This window comes from Bufo gargarizans, chromosome 5 (genome assembly GCF_014858855.1).
Source record: "Bufo gargarizans isolate SCDJY-AF-19 chromosome 5, ASM1485885v1, whole genome shotgun sequence".
Taxonomy (NCBI): domain Eukaryota; kingdom Metazoa; phylum Chordata; class Amphibia; order Anura; family Bufonidae; genus Bufo; species Bufo gargarizans.
Window position 1 is genome coordinate 42,516,478 of NC_058084.1, and position 23,505 is coordinate 42,539,982.

At 39.0% G+C, this 23,505-nt stretch overlaps 1 protein-coding gene across 1 annotated transcript in view; it reads left to right on the forward strand.

Annotated features, from left to right (window-relative positions):
- CSMD3 (CUB and Sushi multiple domains 3) overlaps positions 1-23,505 on the forward strand; it is a 1,090,172-nt gene that overhangs the window by 212,008 nt on the left and 854,659 nt on the right. The window contains exon 5 of the mRNA XM_044293228.1: positions 7,168-7,245. Within this exon, the coding sequence (XP_044149163.1) occupies positions 7,168-7,245 (78 nt within the window). The remainder of the gene's footprint in view (positions 1-7,167; positions 7,246-23,505) is intronic.

The following is a 23,505-nucleotide window of genomic DNA, read 5'->3' on the forward strand; positions in this document are numbered from 1 at the left end:
TTGTCTGAGATTTTGATATTGATGACCTCTCTTCAGGCTAGGTCATGAATATCTGGTCAGTGGGGGTCTGAGTATCGGCACCCCCACCAATCAGCTGTTTAAAGAGGCCTTGGTGTTCCAATCAGCACCGTAGTCTCTCCCTAGGTCAGCGATGTCGCATTCATCTGTCATATGGTATAAGGGAATGGGGCTGAGCTGTTATACCAAGCACAGCCGCTATCCAATGGACGGCACTGGGCTTGGTAAGCTACACAAGGCCACAGCTTTCACAGGAGCGCTGTGGCTTCCTCAAATTACTGATCAGCAGATGCAGATGACCTAAAGATAGGTCATCAATATCCGAACTTCGGAAAACCCCTTTAAATTAGTTTTATTATTTAGGACTTTACTTGTGGTAATTAAGGATCATTTTGTTGCCTGGTATTTCTGTATTTTAGCTGATTCTTTGATTCTTACAGTTAATGTGTAATATATATATATATATATAGATATATTTATTTATTATTATTTGCTTTTCTTGAGCTGCTGGTCTGAGCTGTTAAAAGCATTTCAAATATATGACTTCTGACAGCAACAAGGATCATAGAAAGCTAGTGTCTAGAGGTGACTGACTTCTACTAGAAAATGTTGTAGGTATGTTCTGTGTGGAGGTCATTCTGCAGAGAAGAAGAGAAGGTGAGCTCTGTCTTTTACATATTGTCAGTGGTGGATACTTTGTTGTCTGGCTCGAGCTTTGTAATAGAGAAGTTACATTTCATTGTGATTGTGCTTGCGATGATAATGAGATGACTGCTGAAAAGCGATCTCTACAAAGTACTAGGTATCATCTTAGCATGAGACAAATTATTCAGAGAGAAATATAATTTCAATAATATTTTAAAGGTAACCTGTCACCTCAAAAATGCATATAAAACTGCCAGCATTACCTTATAGTAGTCCCAGTCTGTTATTAATCATGTGTTTGATCCTTAAATGAAAAAAAAAATATGATTTAAGCGCCATCAATGCTATCTTGCCGGTCAGTCTGAAGTCAAGGGGCAGCGGCCTCCTTGCTTCAAGTCAAGATAAGCATGCCCCTAACAAACCCCTCTTGTGTTTGATTGACATCCTGCAGTGCGGCCTAGAGTTGCGTAAGTCTCGCGCATGCGTGGTGTGCTGGTGAAACCGGGCTAACTGCGGGAGAAGGAGGCGAAATTGCTCAGTAACAAGGTGCGCACTGTACATATGCAAGACTAACATGATTCTAGGCCGCAATGCAGGATGTCACACTCAAGAGTGGACAGTTAGGGGGTGTGCTAATCTTGACCTGAAGCAAGGAGGCCACTGCCCCCTTGACTTCAGGATCATCGGCAAGATAGGGCTGATGGCGCTTAAAATATTGTTTTTGTCATGTATGGAGCATCAGATTACCGGCTCAATCACATGATTAATAGCAGACTGGGGGCTACTATAAGGTAATGCTGGAAGTTTTTTATGTGTTTTTTAGGTGACAGGTTCCGTTTAAAGCATACATAATGGCATGAAAAATTTGAAGAAAGCACAATTTTTAAATAGGCTTATTATAAAATTTTGATTTAACCATTAGGTCATTTTCTGATGATAAAATCCCTTTTAGACGTCTTTACATGGGCATACAGTGGGTTATAAGTAGCATACTGTTGAATACCATTTCACTCGTTAAATGTTGAACAGCCTGGATGCTGGCAAAAAGCAGATGTAGATGCCTTTTCTTATACAGTTCAATGGATCACATTATCTTTTGTCATACTTGGATGCATATAAATGGTTTTACTTTGTTCCAAGATTTCGAACAGTTTGTGCAACATTTTCTCTGCATGAATTAATAAATAAGTAGCCTGTTAAAAGCTCTTGGCAAAATATCCAGATTCCAGTGCTGATTCACCAAGAGCATTTTCAATACCCTATAGGCTTTTCATACCTATTTTTTTTTTTTTACAATTTTAGATAATTATGTGTCAGCCAATATAACATATTTTATTTTGCCAGAAATATTTTGTTCCCTCATTCCATCACGTATATATTTTAATTTATTTAAGTTTTGCACCATAGAGAAAAAAGAGCTATTTAATAAAAATATATGAATATATCTATGATTAATTCACACAATCAAGTTTAGAATATCTGTATAAATATATTTTACACAGCTCTAATAGTCATATTGCATGTCTTCATTAACCTTCATTAAAAGGGTTGTCCCATGACAACAACGTATTCCCTATCAACAGGATTGGGGAAACATGTCGAATAGGCGGGGCTCTGACCCCTGGAGTGTCCTGCAATCACTAGAATAGGGGCCAGTGTTCCCTATTTGAATGGGGCAGCAGGCAGACATGTCCGTCAGTCTCTCCATTTAATCCTATTGGACAGCTGAGCTCATTTACTCACTTATCTCTGGCAGCCTCATAAAGTTAAGTAGGTGCATGTCTGCCACTCTGTACATGGGCTTTCATTCTAGTGATGAGTATGGGTCATCGCCTATCCAGTGAATAAGGGATAATTTGTTGTCAAGGTATAACCTCTTTTAGGGCCGGTGCAAGGATTTTTGCCAACATAAGCAAAGCTACATTTTGGCGTCCCCCCCCCTTCCTCGCAGCTCACCTGGCCTTTTTCCCGTCTGCAGCAGCTGGCTTCTCCTCTGTGTGGTCCTGGTATCTTCTCTCTGCTTCAGACAATTGCTGGTTTAAGGACCCTATTTTTCACCCTCTGAGACACACCTAGGTTTTAGAGGAGGATAATAATAAATAAAAAAAATTCCATTACACCTCAGGTCAGACCAGCAATCAGACCCCCAATGTTCATCAGATCTCAGCTCCCAGCCCCAATCAGACCTCAGATTAGACCCCCATGTCAGACATCTGCCCCCCATGTTAGACATCATGTCAGCCATTAGCCCCCATGTCAGCCATCAGCCCCCATGTAAGCCATCATGCCCCCAGGTAAGCCATCAGCCCCCATGTCACATTTCTCCCAATCCATGTCAAATCACCCCCCTCCATGTCACATTTTTCCGCCCTCCCCCAGTGTGCGCCCTAAGGCAGCCGCTTGGTCTGCCTTATGGTAGCACCGGCCCTGACCTCTTTAAGTACAAAAAATGTCAAACTCGTTCTTGTGTTCTAGTTCTGGAATAGAAATTTAATTTTTTCAACATTTCATAACAAATATCTAGCATAAGAAATAATATTGTGTGTATTATATAGAAGCTACATTTTGGCGTGGGGCGCCCCCCCCCCCCCCCCCTCGCAGCTCACCTGGCCTTTTTCCCGTCTGCAGCAGCTGGCTTCTCCTCTGTGTGGTCCTGGTATCTTCTCTCTGCTTCAGACAATTGCTGGTTTAAGGACCCTATTTTTCACCCTCTGAGACACACCTAGGTTTTAGAGGAGGATAATAATAAATAAATAAAATTCCATTACACCTCAGGTCAGACCAGCAATCAGACCCCCAATGTTCATCAGATCTCAGCTCCCAGCCCCAATCAGACCTCAGATTAGACCCCCATGTCAGACATCAGCCCCCCATGTTAGACATCATGTCAGCCATTAGCCCCCATGTCAGCCATCAGCCCCCATGTAAGCCATCATGCCCCCAGGTAAGCCATCAGCCCCCATGTCACATTTCTCCCAATCCATGTCAAATCACCCCCCTCCATGTCACATTTTTCCGCCCTCCCCCAGTGTGCGCCCTAAGGCAGCCGCTTGGTCTGCCTTATGGTAGCACCGGCCCTGACCTCTTTAAGTACAAAAAATGTCAAACTCGTTCTTGTGTTCTAGTTCTGGAATAGAAATTTAATTTTTTTCAACATTTCATAACAAATATCTAGCATAAGAAATAATATTGTGTGTATTATATAGAATTAATAACAAGTTATTTTTTAGAAGTTTAAGAATGGATGTATTTTATAAGTAATAGTTATATGGCAGTAGCTTAAAATGTAACTCCCAGTAAATCCATACTGCAACGTCATAGCCACGCTATGTGCCATTGTAAGGTGCTTTTATGTGTTGTACAGATATGTTTTATCTTTCCTTAGCTCAAAGTTGGTTAAGGACACCAAATTGCTCATGAAAGGAATTCAGTAGAATGCTGCAACATGCCAACACACTGCTATTCACATTACAACCACTGGGTGGCCACACATAGACACATATAAGATAGACATCTTGTGACAGAGTATCTCAAAATCATGTTTAAAAATAAAATAAAACTGATCATATGGCACTACACAGTTCTGGATATTCCCTAGAGGCATATTTTTGTATTACATTGGAGCATGCTATGATCTCTTTTCTGTTGGACTCAATGGAAAAGAGACAGAAAACCCCTCTGTATGCCTGTTTTACCTAGATATGGAGGTATATTACAGTTTTATAGACTGTTATAGGTGCCATATTATACCTTCATACAAATGGAAGCAAGTACATAGCCATAAAAACAGAGTTCTGTTCATCATGCAGCAAAGTTTTTGCAGTTAATGAGGTCCATTGAGTGCTATGTGGTCCTGTGACATGACGAATGCAGCACAACAACATATCTTCTTCAGCATATCTTATAAACAAAAGCAATTATGTAAATATAGTCTTATATACATTTATCATGTCTGAGGTCTGCTAATACTGTATCCAACCACTTTCATGCAATTTAAAGGGGTATTCCGGTTATATCAAGTTATTCCCTATCCAAAGGATTGGGATAACTATCAGATCTGTGGAGGTCCTACCACTGGGACCTCTACTGATCAGGAGAATGGGTGACCCATACCCTGTGGAGCCCTCCTGAAATAGATGGATTTTTTTTTAAACACATAACATTTATCACATTTAGCATTTGTTACAGAGGTGGTGATGATAGTTGATAAATTATACAATTATTTCAGTTCTCCAAAAGTATCTTACGATCACCTGTATTATAATTAATTAAATTACGTTTGTTTAGCCATTTTTCCTACAAGGAACTTAAGTTGTCTAATGGTATATTTTTTAAATATACTGTAAGGGGGGAAATAGGTTAAAAAATAAGCACTACTCACCTCAGTGATCCTCCACCACTGTATTTCCGACACTTACTGTTTCTTCACTGGTCTCCACTTTGTGATCCCAGCTCAATAGAAAGGAAGTGCCTGGAGATGCCTTTTCAGCCAAGATCACCAATCCCTTGCAAATATCTTTCTAATGTTTACCGGATCCATGCTAATTTGTGTTTACTAGTGCTGGCTCAAGACAGGAAATTACAGAAGGTACCCGGTCAGCCAATCACTAGCAGCGGAGGTCACCTGATTTACAGTAGCACTTCCTTTTTGTTAACCTGGCACCAGAAAGTAGAGACCAGCAAAGACCTGATAAGCATTGAATAAGTGAGTTGAGTAATTCTTATTTTATTTTAACTCTTTCTTCTCCTTATTTAAAAATAGTTTTAAGAGAGCATCTTTAATTACAGTACATTTTTGTAAGCACTTAACTTTTTGCCAGATTTTTTTGTTAATATTTTTACACTACTAAAGTTGTTAATAGTGATGAGCGGCAGGGGTCTTATTTGAATTTGTGATATTTTGTGAATATTTTGTAGAATATTTCTCATATATTCTCAAATCGCATATTCGTTATATTCAACATTCTTTTTTTAACGCGAAAATCGGCAGTGTCATGGTCGTGTAATACTACTGTAGAATATTGCTTGCTTAATACAGGCGTGGGTTAAAAATGAATATATAGCACTATAGAATATATGAGTCATTGGCCCACAAGCAACTTAAGCAGGGAGGAATCATGACTTCAGATGGAAAAAAAAAAATAATGAATATTCTAAAAAACTAATATATAGCACTATATTCAATATAGTGTTATATATTCGTAATGACGAATATTCCTAATTTTTTTTCAATCTGAAGTCATGATTCCTCCCTGCTTAAGTTGCGTGTGGGGCCAATGACTCACTGCCCACAAGCAAGAAGCAGGGAGGAATCATGTTCAGATAGAAAAAAATGACAAATATTCATCATTACTAATATATAGCACTATATTCTAAATATTCGCAAATTCTCAAAGTGCCGATATTCGATATTAAAATTCGCTATTCGAATATTCACGCTTAGCACTGGTTGTGATTCTCACTTATTATACAAAACCTTTACAGTAACTGCTTAGCTTATCTTAGGGTATCTGGCAGACCTGGCCCATCCATGTATAAGGCTGGGTTTACACTTTCAAGGTTTTTTTTTTATGTCGTTTTTAAAGTCAAAGCCAGGAATAGATCATCAGAAACTGAGGTCACATAAAAGGGAAAGGCAGAGTTGTATTCTCTTTTTAAATCTACTCTTGGTTTTGGCTTTCAAAACTGCATAAAAAACCTGAATGTGCAAACCCAGCCTAAAATGCAAGGTCGTTAATTTGAATAGTCATTCCAAATACTTCATTTCCCCTGTAGTGACTCCTGCAGGGTACATAAGAAACCAATAGCAAGTTCTGGCAAAATCAGCTGTTTGTTGAATTGTCAGGATTGTTGTGACAATCAACTGATTAAAACAAATGGAAGACAAAATAAAAATGTTCAAAAAAATAAGTTAAATGTAATAAAAACATCTACACAAACTGTACATAAAATAAATAGGTACAAAATACTAACTACTACACCAATGAAAATGCACTAGACATAATATATACTGTAGAAATTGATGCCACAGTAGATAGGCTATAGATATATCAAGGTTGAGTTTGTCAACCAACATTTTTATCTATTTCCTTCTATTTTATGTCTGACATACTGTATTATATATAATTTCAGAGTGTTTGCAAGTTATGCTATTCTCTATGCACATACTATATTATCTAGTGCTCTTTACAAGATGGTAGTTTTTTTTTAAACGGTTGAATGACAGCCCGCATGAAAGATTACAAGATCTTCTCAGCAGTGAAACTGCTACCACAAAGATTCAAATATGCTAAAAAATCAACTAGCATTGTTAAAATGCAAGACATAACTAAATCTGCTACACATAACTCTCCTAAAAATACTGAGCTAAATGTATTTTTGCATTTTTTAAAGTATTTTTGTAAATGGCTCAAAAAAGAAATGATGACCTTCACAAATTTTGACAACAATTATTCAACCAGACTGTTTTACCTTATACATGTTCTTCTTTGTTTTCCTAAATAGTGAAAAAGTCCATAGATTTTAAGTCTAGAGGATTTAAATTGTTTCCAGGGAAAGACATCAGCAGCAAGTTTTCTATCTGTGAGTTTACCCATTTTTGTTTCTACTTTTGGTGCATCATTGACCTCTTGTGCTTCTGTTTATTCTTGTTATTAAGGCATTGCTAAATATGAAATGTCTGCATGCTATTTTTTCTAACATGATGGTACCACATTTCTTCTAATTGACATTAAATCATCTGTGGTTTTTGGTCTCTTGGATTTGCTGACATGAGCATTTTTTAATGCAGGAGGTACCAGATTTTGAACCTGCAGTTTTAAAGAATCAAAGATACAATTGGTAGAGTCCTATATTTTTCGCTAATCTACTGCAAACCATTACTAACTGCCAGTCTACTAAACGGACTGGCTCCATTTAAATCAATAAAGAGCAGCCAACCAGTTGGAACTTTTTAAATAGTGGTTATATTAATGCCCAGATTATATTAATTCAAAATGTTCTACTAGTCTACAAAGGTCTCTACAATACTGCAACTTTATACATCTCTGCTCTTATCTTCATTTACCAACCTACCGATGTTCATAGAGCCAGTAACCTATGGCTCATCCTCTGTTATAGTTGGGTTGCACCAAGGATTAGTTCAGAGCTATTTGTAGAGGAAGAAATATCCGTATCATTAATACTGGCCATACACATTAGATAGAAGTTGGTTAATGGCTGAGCACCAGTTGAACAAACATCTGGTGAACATTCATTTCACAGACATGGCCATACACACATTTGTCCATATTGGCTGTTACGGTTGTTCAAACTGGTCGTATACATCCAATGAAATTGGACAATGAATGAAAGATCTTTATGGGAACGGTCTTTCATTCACGAACAATCTTTCTTTTAATGAAAGATCTCTCATCTGACTATTGGACGAAAATTTTAGATATGGCTGACTTCTTTTCAAATGATAATGGTCTATCATCTGTCGGCTAAAATGATTGTTAAATTTCAACTGACGAACACTCATCTTGGGTAAAATCATACATTCTGATTAACTTAAGACTAATGTGTATGGCCACCTTAAGCTAATTCACTGGAAATTCAGATAAGGATGCAATTATGTAAATTTTTGGAACTTTATGGATACAGAAGGTGGCAATATGGCAACATGTTGGGTCTTCTTGAACCTTTATCACACTGCTACTGAATATGGTAATGGTAAGTGTAGCACTTAGAGATGTCCAGGTGGTATTTTAAAAGTTACCATATCTAGCTCATAACTCTTCTTCTTGTGCTAGTGTGATAAAGGTCCTCAAGAAATGGGATGTGACCTTCTTGTTTGCTTCTGTTTGCATTAAGTACATTGACGCAGCCATTTTTTCAGTTGAGTGGAAAAAATCTGACTTATAGTCCATATCTGAGTGTGCTGTGAACTTTATCCTCTGCTAGTGTCTCTGTATACAATCGGTGCACACTATGGGCCCTTTGTAGACTAAAAGTGCCATAATTCAGATAAATACAATGCAGATCTATAATATTCCTATATCCATGAAGACTTACGGTATAACCCAATTTTGAGGAGCACCAGGTCATATTTGAATTAGAACGGGTTTGGGTCCCCACTGAATAGATCATCATCAATCATCAAGTGTTTATTTCCATAATTTAACTGGAATCCTCCTTTGATTATACCGGTCATCTCACAACAGATTATGAACCAAAATTAGTCCATGCATCTATTATTAGTTATATGGACAGATAAACAGATACAACTATGTGTTGTAGCAGTAGTTCCATGCGTTGGCTGAGATTACATTAATAGAGCATATTCAATGATTTATCCATGAGATTTGTTAACACTTGATTTCTTATGTTAAAAAAGAAAGGAAAAAGCCGGCAATGATGGCAGAATTACGTAAATACAAACTACTTGGCATTAAAGAGTGTAGAGCTTATTAACTTCTTTAATGAGGATGTTTGTGGTAGGAGTAGATGAATTACCCAGCAGTGATTGCTCTAAAAGAAGTACATGACTGGAGGAGATTGAATAATTGAATAATGGAAAGGAAAACATTCTGAAAGCTTTGATGCAGATATCTTAAGAGATACAAAGCAGGAAGTAATCTGTGGAGCTACTTATGATAAATAGCCCTGCTCCAAGAGTTTTTATGCAACTGAAGATGAAGGGTTACAGTGGATGTGCACCCAGGCACTCAGGTAGTTATGTTTTTATAGCTAAAGGGAATGTGTATCTGGAAATTACCTATTGTTTAAGAGGTTTGTTCAGTGTCTTAATATTGATAACCTGTCTTTGGGATAGGTCGTTAATATCTGCTAAGTGGGGTCCGACTCGCAGAACTCCAGCAGATAAGCTGTTTGAAGAGGTAGCAACACTCTATAAAATAATATAAAAAATCCAGCAGCAGGCTCAGGATAACATCCAATTTCTTTATTTTTTCATTATAAAATCCATAGGCTGACCAGACAGGCAAGGTCTACGCGTTTCAACTGCACTTCTTAATCATGATTAAGACGTACAGCCGAAGCGCATAGAGCTTGCCTGTCTGGTCAGCCTATGGATTTTATAAAGAAGAAATAAAGAAATTGGATTTCATCCTGAGCCTGCTGCTGGATTTTTTATACTGTTCTGATTGATTCCTGCAAGGCAAAGGAGGACGGTGGGTGAGCTAAAATCCCTTTTTTCTTATATTTTGAGCTGTTGTAATTACACTGCGCCTCAGCTACAAAGGAGACAATGTACAGGTTGTTCTGAAAAGGAAGCACAGTTTGCATAAGTGTTGCAACCTCTTCAAACAGCTTATTGGATGGGGTGCCAGGATCTGGTATTGAAGACCTATCCTGAGGATGGTTTATATATATTAAGCCCCTACAAAAATCTAATTGTTATGTAAGACTTCCCCCCCTATTTTTCACATTATTGCTTATATTAACCCTTTCCGGACATCCATACGGTTGAACTCTGGCCTTTAAAAAAGTGCTGCTCATAAATGAGTGCAGCGGGTGCCATAATCGCCGGATTTCTGCTGTATTTAATATTTCAGAAATTAAACCCTTCCCTTTTCCCATAATTAAAATAAATAAACAATAAAAAAAATCATATGCATCGCTGCATCCCAAAATGCTATTAAAATATAAAAAAATTATCCCATACAGTGAACACTGTTATGGGAAAAAATGGCAAATTCACCATTTTTTGGTTGCTTTACCTCCAAATAAAATATAATAAAAAGTGATCCAAATGTTATATATGTTCCAAAATGTGTCAATAAAAACTACAGATTGTCTCCCCAAAAATTAGCTGTCAAACAGCTTTGTAGGCATAACTCCAAAAAAGTTATGGGCGTCAGAATAGAAAGATAAAAAAATTAAAAAAAATCTGTATTAAATCACAAGAAAAACTGTATAGCTGACCCAGAGAGTGAAGGGCATGGATCAGTTTTATTGATGCCATAAAAATTAAACCCAAACAACTGTATTGAAATTGCTTTTTTAAATTTTTTTATTTCACATCAAATGCAATATAAAATGGGGCCATTAGAACGTACAATTTGTTCTGCAAAAAAAAATAACAAGCCCCTTGTGGCTATGTGGACAGAAAAATTCAGAAGTTTTGGCTCTGAGAAGGCAGGGAGTAAAAAATGAAAATGCAAAAACAGAAAATCACAGGGCTGCTGAAGGGGTTAACAAATTCTAAAATCCTGTACCATTTCCCCATTGTCTACAAAAACTAATAATAGGCTTAAGATGGATTTACACAGGCCGACTGAGAGTCCTATTGTCTGGAAGAAAACGTTTATTCCCAACAGTCGGCTGCTCGTTCAGTGAAGAAGACCGCACATTTACATGTAGCAATCTCCTTCACTGTACATAATCATGGCTTCTGAGCAGCAGATCGCTGTTTAGACCACACAATCTGCTGCTCAGACCACACAATCTGCTGCTCAGAAGCCATGATTGGTGGTATCTGCATGAACATTTCGCTCTTTCTTTGGGTGATCAGCAGAAAATTTATACGGCCAGATGAACGGGAACAACCACTTGCAGGAATGGACATTCCCGATAATCTAGACGATTATTGGTGCATCTAAATCCACCTTTACTTATTTGTTCTGATCTGATTTCAGCATTAATATCTCAGGCATGCTTACAATGACAAATACAAATCTGTATACAGTAGATATAACAAGTCTACACACCCCTGTTAAAATGTCAGGTTTCTGTGCTGTAAAAAAATGAGACAAAGATAAATCATTTCATAATTTTTTCCACCTTTAATGTGAACTATAAACTGTACCACTCAATTAAAAAACAAACTGAATTATTTTAGGTGGAGGAACGAAAAAAAAAGCCTAAAATAATGTGGTTGCATAAGTGTTCACACCCTCCTATAACTGGGGATGTAGCTGTGTTCAGAATTATTAAGGGAACGGTGCGGCACTCTCGTCTTCTATGTGATAGGGTGCAGGTTGTCTTGACCTCCCGGCCAGACAGAATGAAGTACATATTTACTTAAATGTGTTCAGAATTAAGCATTCACATTCAAAATCATGTTAAAAAAGTGGAGAAAATATAGCACAACAGTGACATTACCAAGAACTAGACATCCCTCCAAAATTGCTGAAAAGACAAGAGGAAAACTGGTCTGGGAGGCTACCAAGAGACCTACAGCAACATTAAAGGAGCTTCTCTATTTTTTTACAGCACAGAAACCTGACATTTTAACAGGGGTGTGTAGACTTTTTTATCCACTGTATATAACACAGGATCCAGAATTCACAATAGTTGATAGTCATAGGTTATCTACTTCCCATCCCTGCAGCATGATCTCTGCAAAGCTTGCTGGGCAGAGAAGTCCTATAGAAGTCATTGAGGTCAGATCCATAAAAACTGTCCTATAGAAGTCATTGAGGTCAGCTCCAATCTATTCTGTCTATGGCCCATGTGGTTGCCATAAAGCAAATCTCAAAACAGGAACACTATAGGGCATTTTCTGATGACTCATTGCCTTTAAAGAATATACAGGATTTTACTTTTGTTTAATCATATTGTATTGTGTATAAGTTATCAAGGGTGTGAAAATAAATCTTAGAGTCCCAAAACTGATAGGACCACAAAAAGTGATAAAAGACAAAGAAGAAGAAATGTTCAATGGCAGCTATACTTGATTTTTCTGTGATTATAGATGAAAGGTTCATTCACAGAACTACCTGTATAAATATTCTATTCATTGGTATGTGCGCAGTTGACTTGGTTGGAGGAACCATATATAAGATTCAGACCAATATACATTTATCCATGAAGCTACAGTAGCAGTAGATGACTGTATATGAGTAGCACATTGCACTCTGTCCATAAATCATTGGTCTTGGAGATAATACATAGTGTCAGTGGTACACATATGGTCTTCTGTAAAAACAGAATGAAGAATCATATTTAAAGGAATAAAGAGTTAATTATTTTTTTCATATTTAAATGGATTCTGAATGTTTTTCTCCAGAAGTTAAATGTTAATAGGCTTTTTTATGAAGATACCTAAAGACAAATAAAGTTGGGTCCACATTCTCTAAGCCTTAAGTATGCTGGATGAAATTAAGTATTGGATGATGCCAATCAAATGCCAAACTGTTGATCTGCGAGTGACGCTTCGATGAAGAGAGTCCCATATATAATGAGACCCTTCTTAATGGGAGTAGCTCTGTAATATACAGGTGAAACTCCAAAAATGTTTATATCGTTAAAAATTCATTTATTTCAGTAATGCAACTTAACATGTGAAACTAACCTATGAAATAGACTCATTACATGCAAGACAAGATATTTCAAGCCTCTATTTGTTATAATTTGGATGATTATGGCTTACAGCTTATTAAACCCCAAAGTCACAATTTTGAGGTACCCTTTGCTTAGGGGATATGGATTAATTAGCTGACTAGAGTGTGACCAGAATAAAAAATATTAAAAAAATTGAGAGCGACAGAAACCAAGATACCCAAAGGTACTGTATGCAAAGTAGCTTTCCTTGCCAAAAAAAAAAAAGAAATTAACAGTTATCCTATATGTTGACAGCAGATTCAAAATACTAAAATCTGCATATATGTTTTCCAGAGTGCCTGAGCAATGTTGGCTAGACAATACAGTAATCCACATGTATACTTGGTCTCCTTAATTAGAAAGAGGCACCTCCAAGCATACTGTACATTCAAGGCCACTCTGCTAACCAGGGCAATTTTTTCTTGAGACACCCAGTACTCTTGTCCTTTAGAAAGAGAACTGGATTGCATGTCTCGTTTCAAGTTGACTATTATATATAGGTCTCTCTCTTGCCCGAAGCGAATCACAAGAAATTCTGGATGAATTACGAATTGGTAGAATCAAATTGCTCATCTTAGATAGATAGACAGACACAGTAGGGATTTAACATTTGTGAACCCTTTATAACTTTCTATTTCTGCATAAATTTTACCTAAAACTACAACAGATTTTGACATAAGTCCTAAAAGTAGACAACAATATTAGACTTGATAACTTATTTATTGAGGAAAATAATCCTATATCATGTCTTTTAGTGGCAAAAGTATGCAAAACTTTAGCATTAGCAAACAAATAGAAGGTGTTTGTGGAACTGTATCATGGCATGAGAAAAGGAAAATTTCTGAGGACCGCAAAACAGGGGTTGTTGATACTCATCAGGCTGGAAAAGACTGCAAAACAATCTCTAAAGAGATTGGACTCCACCAATTCATAGTCAGACAGACTGTACAAATGGAGGAAATTCAAGACTATTATTACTAGAGATGAGCTAATCGAAACTGACAAAGCGGAATTAGATCCGAATTTCAGAAAAAATTCAAATCAGAATGAATATGAATTTCCTCTCGCTTTGTGGAAACGAATCACAATTTTTCCTAAAATGGCAGCTAAAATGAAGGCTACACATGTGAGGAAATGGGGCAAGGAACTGTGGGAAGGCAGGATAACCGATAATGCCATGCATGCAGCCAATCAGCAGCCAGCCAGCTCTGTGATGTCACAGCCCTATAAATACGGCAGCCATCTTAGATTCAGACATTTTCTAAATACGGCAGCCATCTTAGATTCAGACATTTTCCAGTGTTCTAAGTGCAGGGACAGACGTGAGAAGGCGCTAGGGACAGCAATCGGAAAAACCTCATTGTGAAAAAAACTATTGAAAAAAACTATTTATAAGTGATGGGAAAGGACAGGGAGGAATCAATTCACAGCATCTTAGTGCAGGGAGAGACGTCAGAAGGCGCTATGGACATTGCTAGAAAAGCGATTTACAAGTGCAGGGAAAGGACAGGGAGGAATCAATTCACATCATCTTAGTGCAGGGAGAGACGTCAAAAGGCGCTATGGACATTGCTAGAAAAGTGATTTACAAGGGCAGGGAAAGTGGGGGATCCAAATAGCCATTATACAGCTCTGTCATTCCAGCAATTTTTTCTTGTTTCTAGTGTTGGGCGCAAATATTCAAATTACAAATTTTAATCGCGAATATCGCCACTTCGAGAATTTGAAAAGATTTTTAATATTGTGATATATATTCGTAATTTCGAATATTCTAGATTTTTTTTTCCATCAGTAACCTCCCTTCTTGCTTGTGGGTTAATGAGAAGGATGCAATGTCTTTGTCTGAGCCTAGAAACATCCCTAGCAACCAATAGGAAAGTTGCCTACCCATTACTATATAATAACCTCCCCAGCAGCCATTTTATACAGTTTTTTTTAAAGTTCTGAGAGAGAGCAGTGACATTGCTGTACTCTGTGCTTTGCTGTGTCATTAAATTAGATAGTTAGTTATTTAGCTTATATATATATATATAATGCAGATAGTTAGTGGGAGATAGTCAGTGCAGGTTAGATTGTGATATAGTGTAGCTTCCAGTGCAGGTTGTTAGGTAGTGTGATAGGTTCTGCTATACATTCATGCATGCTACAGACATAGTGCTGTGATGTCACAAGTTCACAACAATATTTAGTGCATCAATCAGTAATATGTAGTCAGACCTGCAAAAATTTAGCCCATCAATCAGTAATATGTAGTCAGACCTGCAAAAATTTGAAGTTGCACGTATTGCTCCAAAATATATGCATCATTAATTGCCAATTTGAGTAATTGTGAATATATTGGAGCACTTTATCTGTATATAAAGCTGTTGTAATGTATTGTCATGCCAACCATTTTCTCCAGTCTCAAAAAACTTCTAGCAGCTTGAAAAATTTAGAAAAAGTGACCCATGCCTGTATTGCTCACGCAATACGCGCATATTACATTGTCGATTTTTGTAATCAAGAAAATAATTGTGAATTCACGAATTTGCTAATTTATTACGAATATTCACCTAAATATAATTGAAATATCGCAACTTATATGCCCTTGCCGCTCATCACTACTTATTATTGGGGTGCAAGTGCTATGTAGAAAAGCATTTAGTGACCTATTTTAGTACAAAAATAGAAATATATACGGACATCACTGTTGCAATTAATTGTGGTGAAAGCGTTTAGTGGCCTATTTCAGTACAGAAAGAAAAATATATATACGCATTTCACATCTGCAGTTATTTGCTGAAAAATTGTTTAGTGGTCTTTTTCAGTACAAAAATGAAAAAAATATATACAGTACAGACCAAAAGATTGGACACACCTTCTCATTCAAAGAGTTTTCTTTATTTTCATGACTATGAAAATTGTAGATTCACACTGAAGGCATCAAAACTATGAATTAACACATGTGGAATTATATACATAACAAAAAATTGTGAAACAACTGAAAATATGTCATGTTCTAGGTTCTTCAAAGTAGCCACCTTTTGCTTTGATTACTGCTTTGCACACTCTTGGCATTCTCTTGATGAGCTTCAAGAGGTAGTCACCTGAAATGGTCTTCCAAGAGTTCCCAGAGATGCTTAGCACTTGTTGGCCCTTTTGCCTTCACTCTGCAGTCCAGCTCACTCCAAACCATCTCGATTGGGTTCAGGTCCGGTGACTGTGGAGGCCAGGTCATCTGGCGCGGCACCCCATCACTCTCCTTCATGGACAAATAGCCCTTACACAGTCTGGAGGTGTGTTTGGGGTCATTGTCCTGTTGAAAAATAAATGATGGTCCAACTAAACGCAAACCGGATGGAATAGCACACCGCTGCAAGATGCTGTGGTAGCCATGCTGGTTCAGTATGCCTTCAATTTTGAATAAATCCCCAACAGTGTCACTAGCAAAGCACGCCCTCACCATCACACCTCCTCCTCCATGCTTCACGGTGGGAACCAGGCATGTAGTGTCCAAAGACACAGTGGTTGGAACCAAAGATCTAAAATTTGGACTCATCAGACCAAAGCACAGATTTCCACTGGACTAATGTCCATTCTTTGTGTTTTTTAGCCCAAACAAGTGAATGAATGAATGAATAACTTATATAGCGCTACAATTGCGAACTAAATCGCCTCAAGGTACTTTTGCAGCCCTTGACCGCCGGTGCGTCTTCTGCTTGTTGCCTGTCCTTAGCAATGGTTTACTAGCAGATATTCTACCATGAAGGCCTGATTCACACAGTCTCCTCTTAACAGTTGTTCTAGAGATGTGTCTGCTGCTAGAACTCTGTGTGGCATTGACCTGGTCTCTAATCTGAGCTGCTGTTAACCTGCGATTTCTGAGGCTGGTGACTCGGATGAACTTACCCTCTGCAGCAGAAGTGACTCTTGGTCTTCCTTTCCTGGAACGGTCTGCATGTGAGACAGTTTCTTTGTAGCGCTTAATGGTTTTTGTGACTGCACTTGGGGACACTTTCAAAGTTTTCCCAATTTTTGGACTGACCGACCTTCATTTCTTAAAGTAATGATGGCCACTCATTTTTCCTTACTTAGCTGCTTTTCTCTTGCCATAATTCAAATTCTAACAGTCTATTCAGTGGGACTATCAGCTGTGTATCCACCTGACTTCTCCACAACGCAACTGATGGTCCCAACCCCATTAATAAGGCAAGAAATCCCACTTATTAAACCTGACAGGGCACACCTGTGAAGTGAAAACCATTTTAGGTGACTACCTCTTGAAGCTCATCAAGAGCATGCCAAGAGTGTGCAAAACAGTAATCAAAGCAAAAGGTGGCTACTTTGAAGAACCTAGAATATGATATATTTTCAGTTGTTTCACACTTTTTTGTTATGTATATAATTCCACATGTCCAATTCATAGTTTTGATGCCTTCAGTGTGAATCTACAATTTTCATAGTCATGAAAATAAAGAAAACTCTTTGAATGAGAAGGTGTGTCCAATCTTTTGGTCTGTACTGTATATGCACTTCACTGTTGCAGTTATTTGTGGTCCAAGCGTTTAGTGGCCTATTTCAGTACAAAAATTGTAATATATTCTCAGTTCACTTCTGCTGTTATATGTGTTGAAAGAGTTTAGTGGCCTATTTCCGAACAGAAAGAAAAATATATACGCACTTCACTGTAGCTGTTTTTTTGTGGTGAATGCGTTTAGTGGCTTATTTCAGTACTAAAATAAAAGTATATACGCACTTCGCCATTGCTGATATTTGAGGCAAAAGTGTTTAGTGGCCTATTTCAGTACAAAAATAAAAATATATTCTCAGTTCACTTCTGAAGTAATGTGTTGAAAGCATTTAGTGGCCTATTTCAGTACAGAAAGAAAAATATATACACACTTCTCTGCTGCAGTTATTTGTGGCAAAAGCGTTTAGTTGGCTTATTTCAGTATAAAAATAAAAATATATTCTCAGTTCGCTTCTGCTGTTATATGTGATAAAAGCTTTTAGTAGCCTCTTTCAGAACAGAGAAAAAATATATATGGGTACGCACTTCACTGTTGCAGTTATTTTTTGTGAATGCATTTAGTGGCCTATTTCAATGCAAAATAAAAATATATACGCACTTCACAGTTGCCGATATTTGTAGCGAAAGCATTTAGTGGCCTATTTCAGTACAAAAATAAAAATATATTTTCAGTTCACTTCTGAAGTTATGTGTTGGAAGAGTTTAGTGGCCTATTTCAGTACAGAAAGAAAAAAATATGCACACTTCACTGTTGCTGTTATTTGTGGTGAATGCTTTTAGTGGCCTGTTTCATTACAAAAATAAAAATATATATGCATTTCACTGTTGCTGTTATTTGTGGTGAATGCGTTTAGTGGCCTATTTCAGTACAAAAATAAATATATGCAATTCACCGTTGCTGATATTTGTGGCGAAAGCGTTTAGTGGCTTATTTCAGTACAAAAATAAATATATGCAATCCACCGTTGCTGATATTTGTGGCGAAAGCATTTAGTGGCCTATTTCAGTACAAAAATAAAAATAGATTCTCAGTTCGCTTCTGCAGTTATAAATATTGAAAGTGTTTACTGGCTTATTTCAGTACAGAAATAAAAATATATACACACTTCACTGTTGCAGTTATTTGTGGCAAAATCATTTAGTGTTCTATTTCAGTACAAAAATAAAAAAATATATGCACAATTTACTGTTGTTGTTATTTGTGGTAAATGTGTTTAGTGGCCTATTTCATTACAAAAAGAAAAATATATACGCATTTCACTTTTGCAGTTATTTGTGGCGAAAGTGTTTTTTTGGCCTATTTCAGTACGAAAAGAAAAATATATATACACCACTTCTGAAGTGGTAGGCCATGCACAGAGGAGTGGCAGAGGCATAAATGTTTCTGGAGCAGGCAGAGTTTGCAGCATAGTAAAAGGGCATGGCAGCAGGAGTCGCAACGAGAGGCCTGAGCTCCCTGTGTCATCCAGCGGTTCTTGATTGGTTAACTCGGTCATCCAATTCATCCCAAGTGACATCAGACACCCCAGGTCAACAGTCGGTGGGTTCGTCAGACACAACCCTTATTTGGCATGGCCTCTGGAGTAGGTTCTGTGCCCTCACTTGTCCTCAACCTGCCTCTGTCTTTTTCTGTTCCCTCACCGTAAGAAATATGATATGCTTTTTAGCGAGGAAGAGCTACTAGAGGACAGTCAGCAGCTACTGCCCAGCCAAGATCTGGAAGAGACATCCGCTGCTTCCAATGCTAGGCAGGCAAGTAGCGATGAGGAGAGAGGCATGGGAGGTGGTGTTGCGAGCGGTCAGGCTCCTGACCCAGAGACCATTGAGGAGGACATCAGTGACGTGCAGACTCTACTCGATGATGATGAAGCCGATCACACTTGGGAGCCGGGTGCAGAAGTGGCTTCATCATCATCAGGAGAAGAGGGTTGCAGCTTGCCTGTGAGGCAGCAGCTGAGTCAGCAGGGTGGTAACATGGCTGGGAGTCAGCAGGTTGGCAGCAGTGGGCGGTCGGGAGCCAAACGTGCCCGGGGTAGACCACCAGTTTCGCAGCAGCCTACCTGCCTGGGAAGTAGTGGTGCAGGGGTTCACCGAGACAGCGAAGGTAGCAGTCAGTCAGTGCAGACTGTTGGGGGGGAAATCACCTAATCGGCGGTGTGGCAGTTTTATGTTAAGCCGCGGGAAAAGGCGAAAATGGACATATGTAGAATCTTTGGGCAAAAGGTGAAGCGTGTACAGGGTGCTAATGTTGGCACTACGGCTCTGCATAAACATTTGCAGTGTCACCATACAGTGGCCTTGGAAAACCGTGGCTCCAATGTGGTTTTCCAGCCTGCCGCAGCAACCGCTGCATCACATAGTGGCATGCACCCTGTTTCAGCCAATCAAGGCTCCACCACCTGAGCCAGAGAGAGCTGTCTGTTATTCCCATCATATGCTGGTCCAGATGCACCTTCTCCTCCTCTTCCTATTCCTTGTAAGTCATTCCATCATCAATCAATCACAGAAGCCATTGCCAAGAAAGAGCAGTATGCGTGGACACATCCAACGGCGTAGAAGCTAAACATGCTTCTGTCCAAGTTGCTGGTGATGCAGTCCCTCCCTCTTTTCCCTGGGAGCACAAAGTCACACAGGGGAGGACCTGATCCGTATCCTTCGACAATAAATTGAATACTGGCTTTTCCCCCGACAACTCAAAATTGGAACCATCAGAACCGACAACGGGAATAACAGTGTGTCGGCTCTGCATCAAGGAGAGCTGAGCCATGCGCCATGCATTGCGCACGTGTTCAATCTGGTTGGCAAGCGGGTCCAAAAGTCTTCCACCCATCTGCAAGACATCCTAAAAATGGGCAGGAAACTTTGTGTGCACTTCAGCCACTCGTACACCGCAAAGCACACCTTCCTTAAGCTGCAGAGGCAGAACGGCATCCTCCAACATAGGCTGATATGCAAAGTTTCCACCCATTGGAATTCCACCCTCCATATGTTGGACCAACTATACGAACAGAGAAAAGCCATCAATGATTTCTTGAGGATGCAAGCGGATAGGAGTACTCCCGCATGTGTAATTTTGACGTCATCCAGTGGCGGAGCCATAGCTGCCCCAAGGAGAATTAGCCTGTCCACCCAAAATGTGGAGAGACTGACCTATTTCAAGATGAATCAGGAGTGGATCAGCCACAATTTCCACCCACCAATGCCTGATGCATCTGATTAGATCATCCATGCTGCCTCACCCAAACCTTGAAAAAAGAGACTTGTTTCTTCTGGCTACCTGCCTCAGCTACTACTCTGATGCTGCCACCCGCCTGATGCCACACTTCTGATGCCAAGTGATTCTTCTTTCACCCACCTTCGTCAGTGGGTACTGGTATTGACTTCCACCGCCCCATTCTGTCACAAGTTCACTTTGTGGTCTCCTGATGTTGTAGCTGCCATTTGCACACTATGTCATCTTCCCACTCTGTGGTATCCTTATGCTGCGGCTGCCATATCCACACTATGTCATCTTTCGACTCTGTGGTATCCTGATGCTGCAGCTGCCATATGCACACTATGTCACCTTGACACTCTGTGGTATCCTGATGCTGCTTCTGCCATATCCACACTATGTCTCCTTGCCACTTTGTGGTATACTGATGCTGCTGCCATCCCTACTCTATGTCACTTTGCCACTCTGTGGCATCCTCCTGATGCTGCTCCTGTCGCCACCTCAAGACTCTGTAATTTTGCCACTCAGTGGCCTCCTTATACTCCTACCAACTCTAGACTCTGTCATTGTGCGACTCGGTGGCCTTCTCCAGATGCTGCCAACTCCAGACTGTCATTGTGCCACTTAATGGCCTCCTCATACTGCTGCCACCTCCAGACTCTGTCATTGGGCCACTCTGTGGTCTCCTCATGCTTCTTCAACCTCACCACTATGTCATAGGTCCATTGTGGACTTTTCATGCTGTTCCCGCCATCCCTACTTGATGACTGGTCCACTATTTTGGCTTTCGGCCTGGCTGACATCATCATTTATTTGACCTTTCTTCTGATATGTCAGAAGAAAGTAAAAATGAGACACACAATAGAACCTGTCTGTGTAGCAACTGTAAGTCCTGCATAGTCCCAAAAGTCATTGGCTTATGATTTGGTAGCCAAAAGCAGGAGAGGGTACAAAACACGGAAGATATGCAAATATTCTATTCATGTGTCATCTCTGTTTTAGATCCACTCCAGTTTTTTTGGCATTAGCAATGCTGATAGATTAATGAGCAAATGCTGACCGAGTGAAGGCGTATGCTCCACAGACAGGATCTGATTTTAGTGGGTTATTGTTCTGATGGATCAGAGGAAGGCAAATTAATCAGTGACGTCAACACAAACTTACTGCTGACACCCTCTCTACTCTGTCAGGGAGGCTTTTCTTGTATAAGTGTTTAATAGAACAGGTTCTGTTGACATCTATGTGGAATCAGCTAATGACGGTGTAAAAGGAGTGCACTTCTTCTTGGCGCTAACACCAACCTATAAGGCTGAGTTCATACTTGAGTTATTTGGTCAGTTTTGGCCCCGTGACTGCCCAAATAATTGACGTGTGCAGTGAATCTAAGTGTGACGCCTGTCATCTGCATGTCATACAGACTCACAGTATTATTTCACTACCAAAGCAGACTCCCTATGCATGTTTCTGCAAGGCACAGTGTTCTACACCACTATACAGGCTATCTCCATCCAGGAAATAGACGTATTTTAATGTAATTTGCCGCAAATTTATTAATATTGAAACAAATTTATCCCAAAAAATTTGGCGAACTGGCGAATTACATTTTTGAAAAATTCGCTCATCTCTAATTATTACCCTCCCAGGAGGTGGTTCAGTGGTAAGCATTGGTGCCTTACAGCGCTGGGGTCCTAGGTTCGAATCCAACCAAGGTCAATCTGCACAGAGTTTGTATGTTCTCCCTGTGTTTGCGTGGGTTTCCTCCAGGTCCTCTGGTTTCCTCCCACACTCCAAAGACATATTGATAGGGATCTTAGATTGTTGGTTTGTTACTGATACATGGTTCAATGAGAGTAATGACTAGGATATAACAATACCAGGGTTCTCTCTATATAGGAAAGACAGAGAAGGTAAGAAAGGGGGAGGGGTGGCCCTGTGTGTGAAAGATGGCATAAAATCTAATTTAATACAAGTTAGCAAGACCAATTTAGGGTCAGTTTGGGTTATGTTGCTGCTTGATAATCATAATGTTACTCATGTAGGTGTGACTACCAAAGAATTAGATGATCTGCTAGTAGAGGAAATAGCTAAAATGATATTGAAAGGGGAAGTTAGCTTTATTGGAGACTTTAATCTTCCTGATGTAAACAGGAAAACCAAAATAGCTAGTTCTGCCAGGAGTACGGATATTCTAAATTCCCTACTGGGATTATCTCTACAGCAAGTAGTGGAGGAGCCAACCCAGAAGGAGGCCATTTTAGATTTAGTATTCAAAAATGGGAATTTGGTATCTGATATTACTGTAGGGGAAAGCTTGGGATCTAGTGATCACCAGTCAGTGTGGTTTACGATAAGTACAGTGACTGAGTCAAACCACACAAAAACAAAAGTTTTAGATTATAGAAAAACTGACTTTTCTAAAATTAGCTTAGTGGTATACGAGTCCCTATCAGATTGGAGCAGTTTTTCAATGGAGTCCAGGAGAAATTGGACTACTTAAAAGTGACACTATTGAAGGCAACAGATAATTGCATTAGGCTTGTCAGTAAAAGCAAAAAAAGGAAGAGACCACTGTGGTACTCAGCAGAAGTGGCCAAAATCATTAAAAACATTTAGTAATTATTTAAAAAACAACAACGAGGATGACAGGCAAATTTATAAGATTAGGCAGAGAGAGGCCAAGCAAGTTATAAGAGCTTCTAAAGCACAGGCAGAAGAGAAATTATCTCAGTCAGTGAAAAAAGGTGATAAGACATTCTTCAGATACATAAATGAAAAAAGGAAACTAAAACAA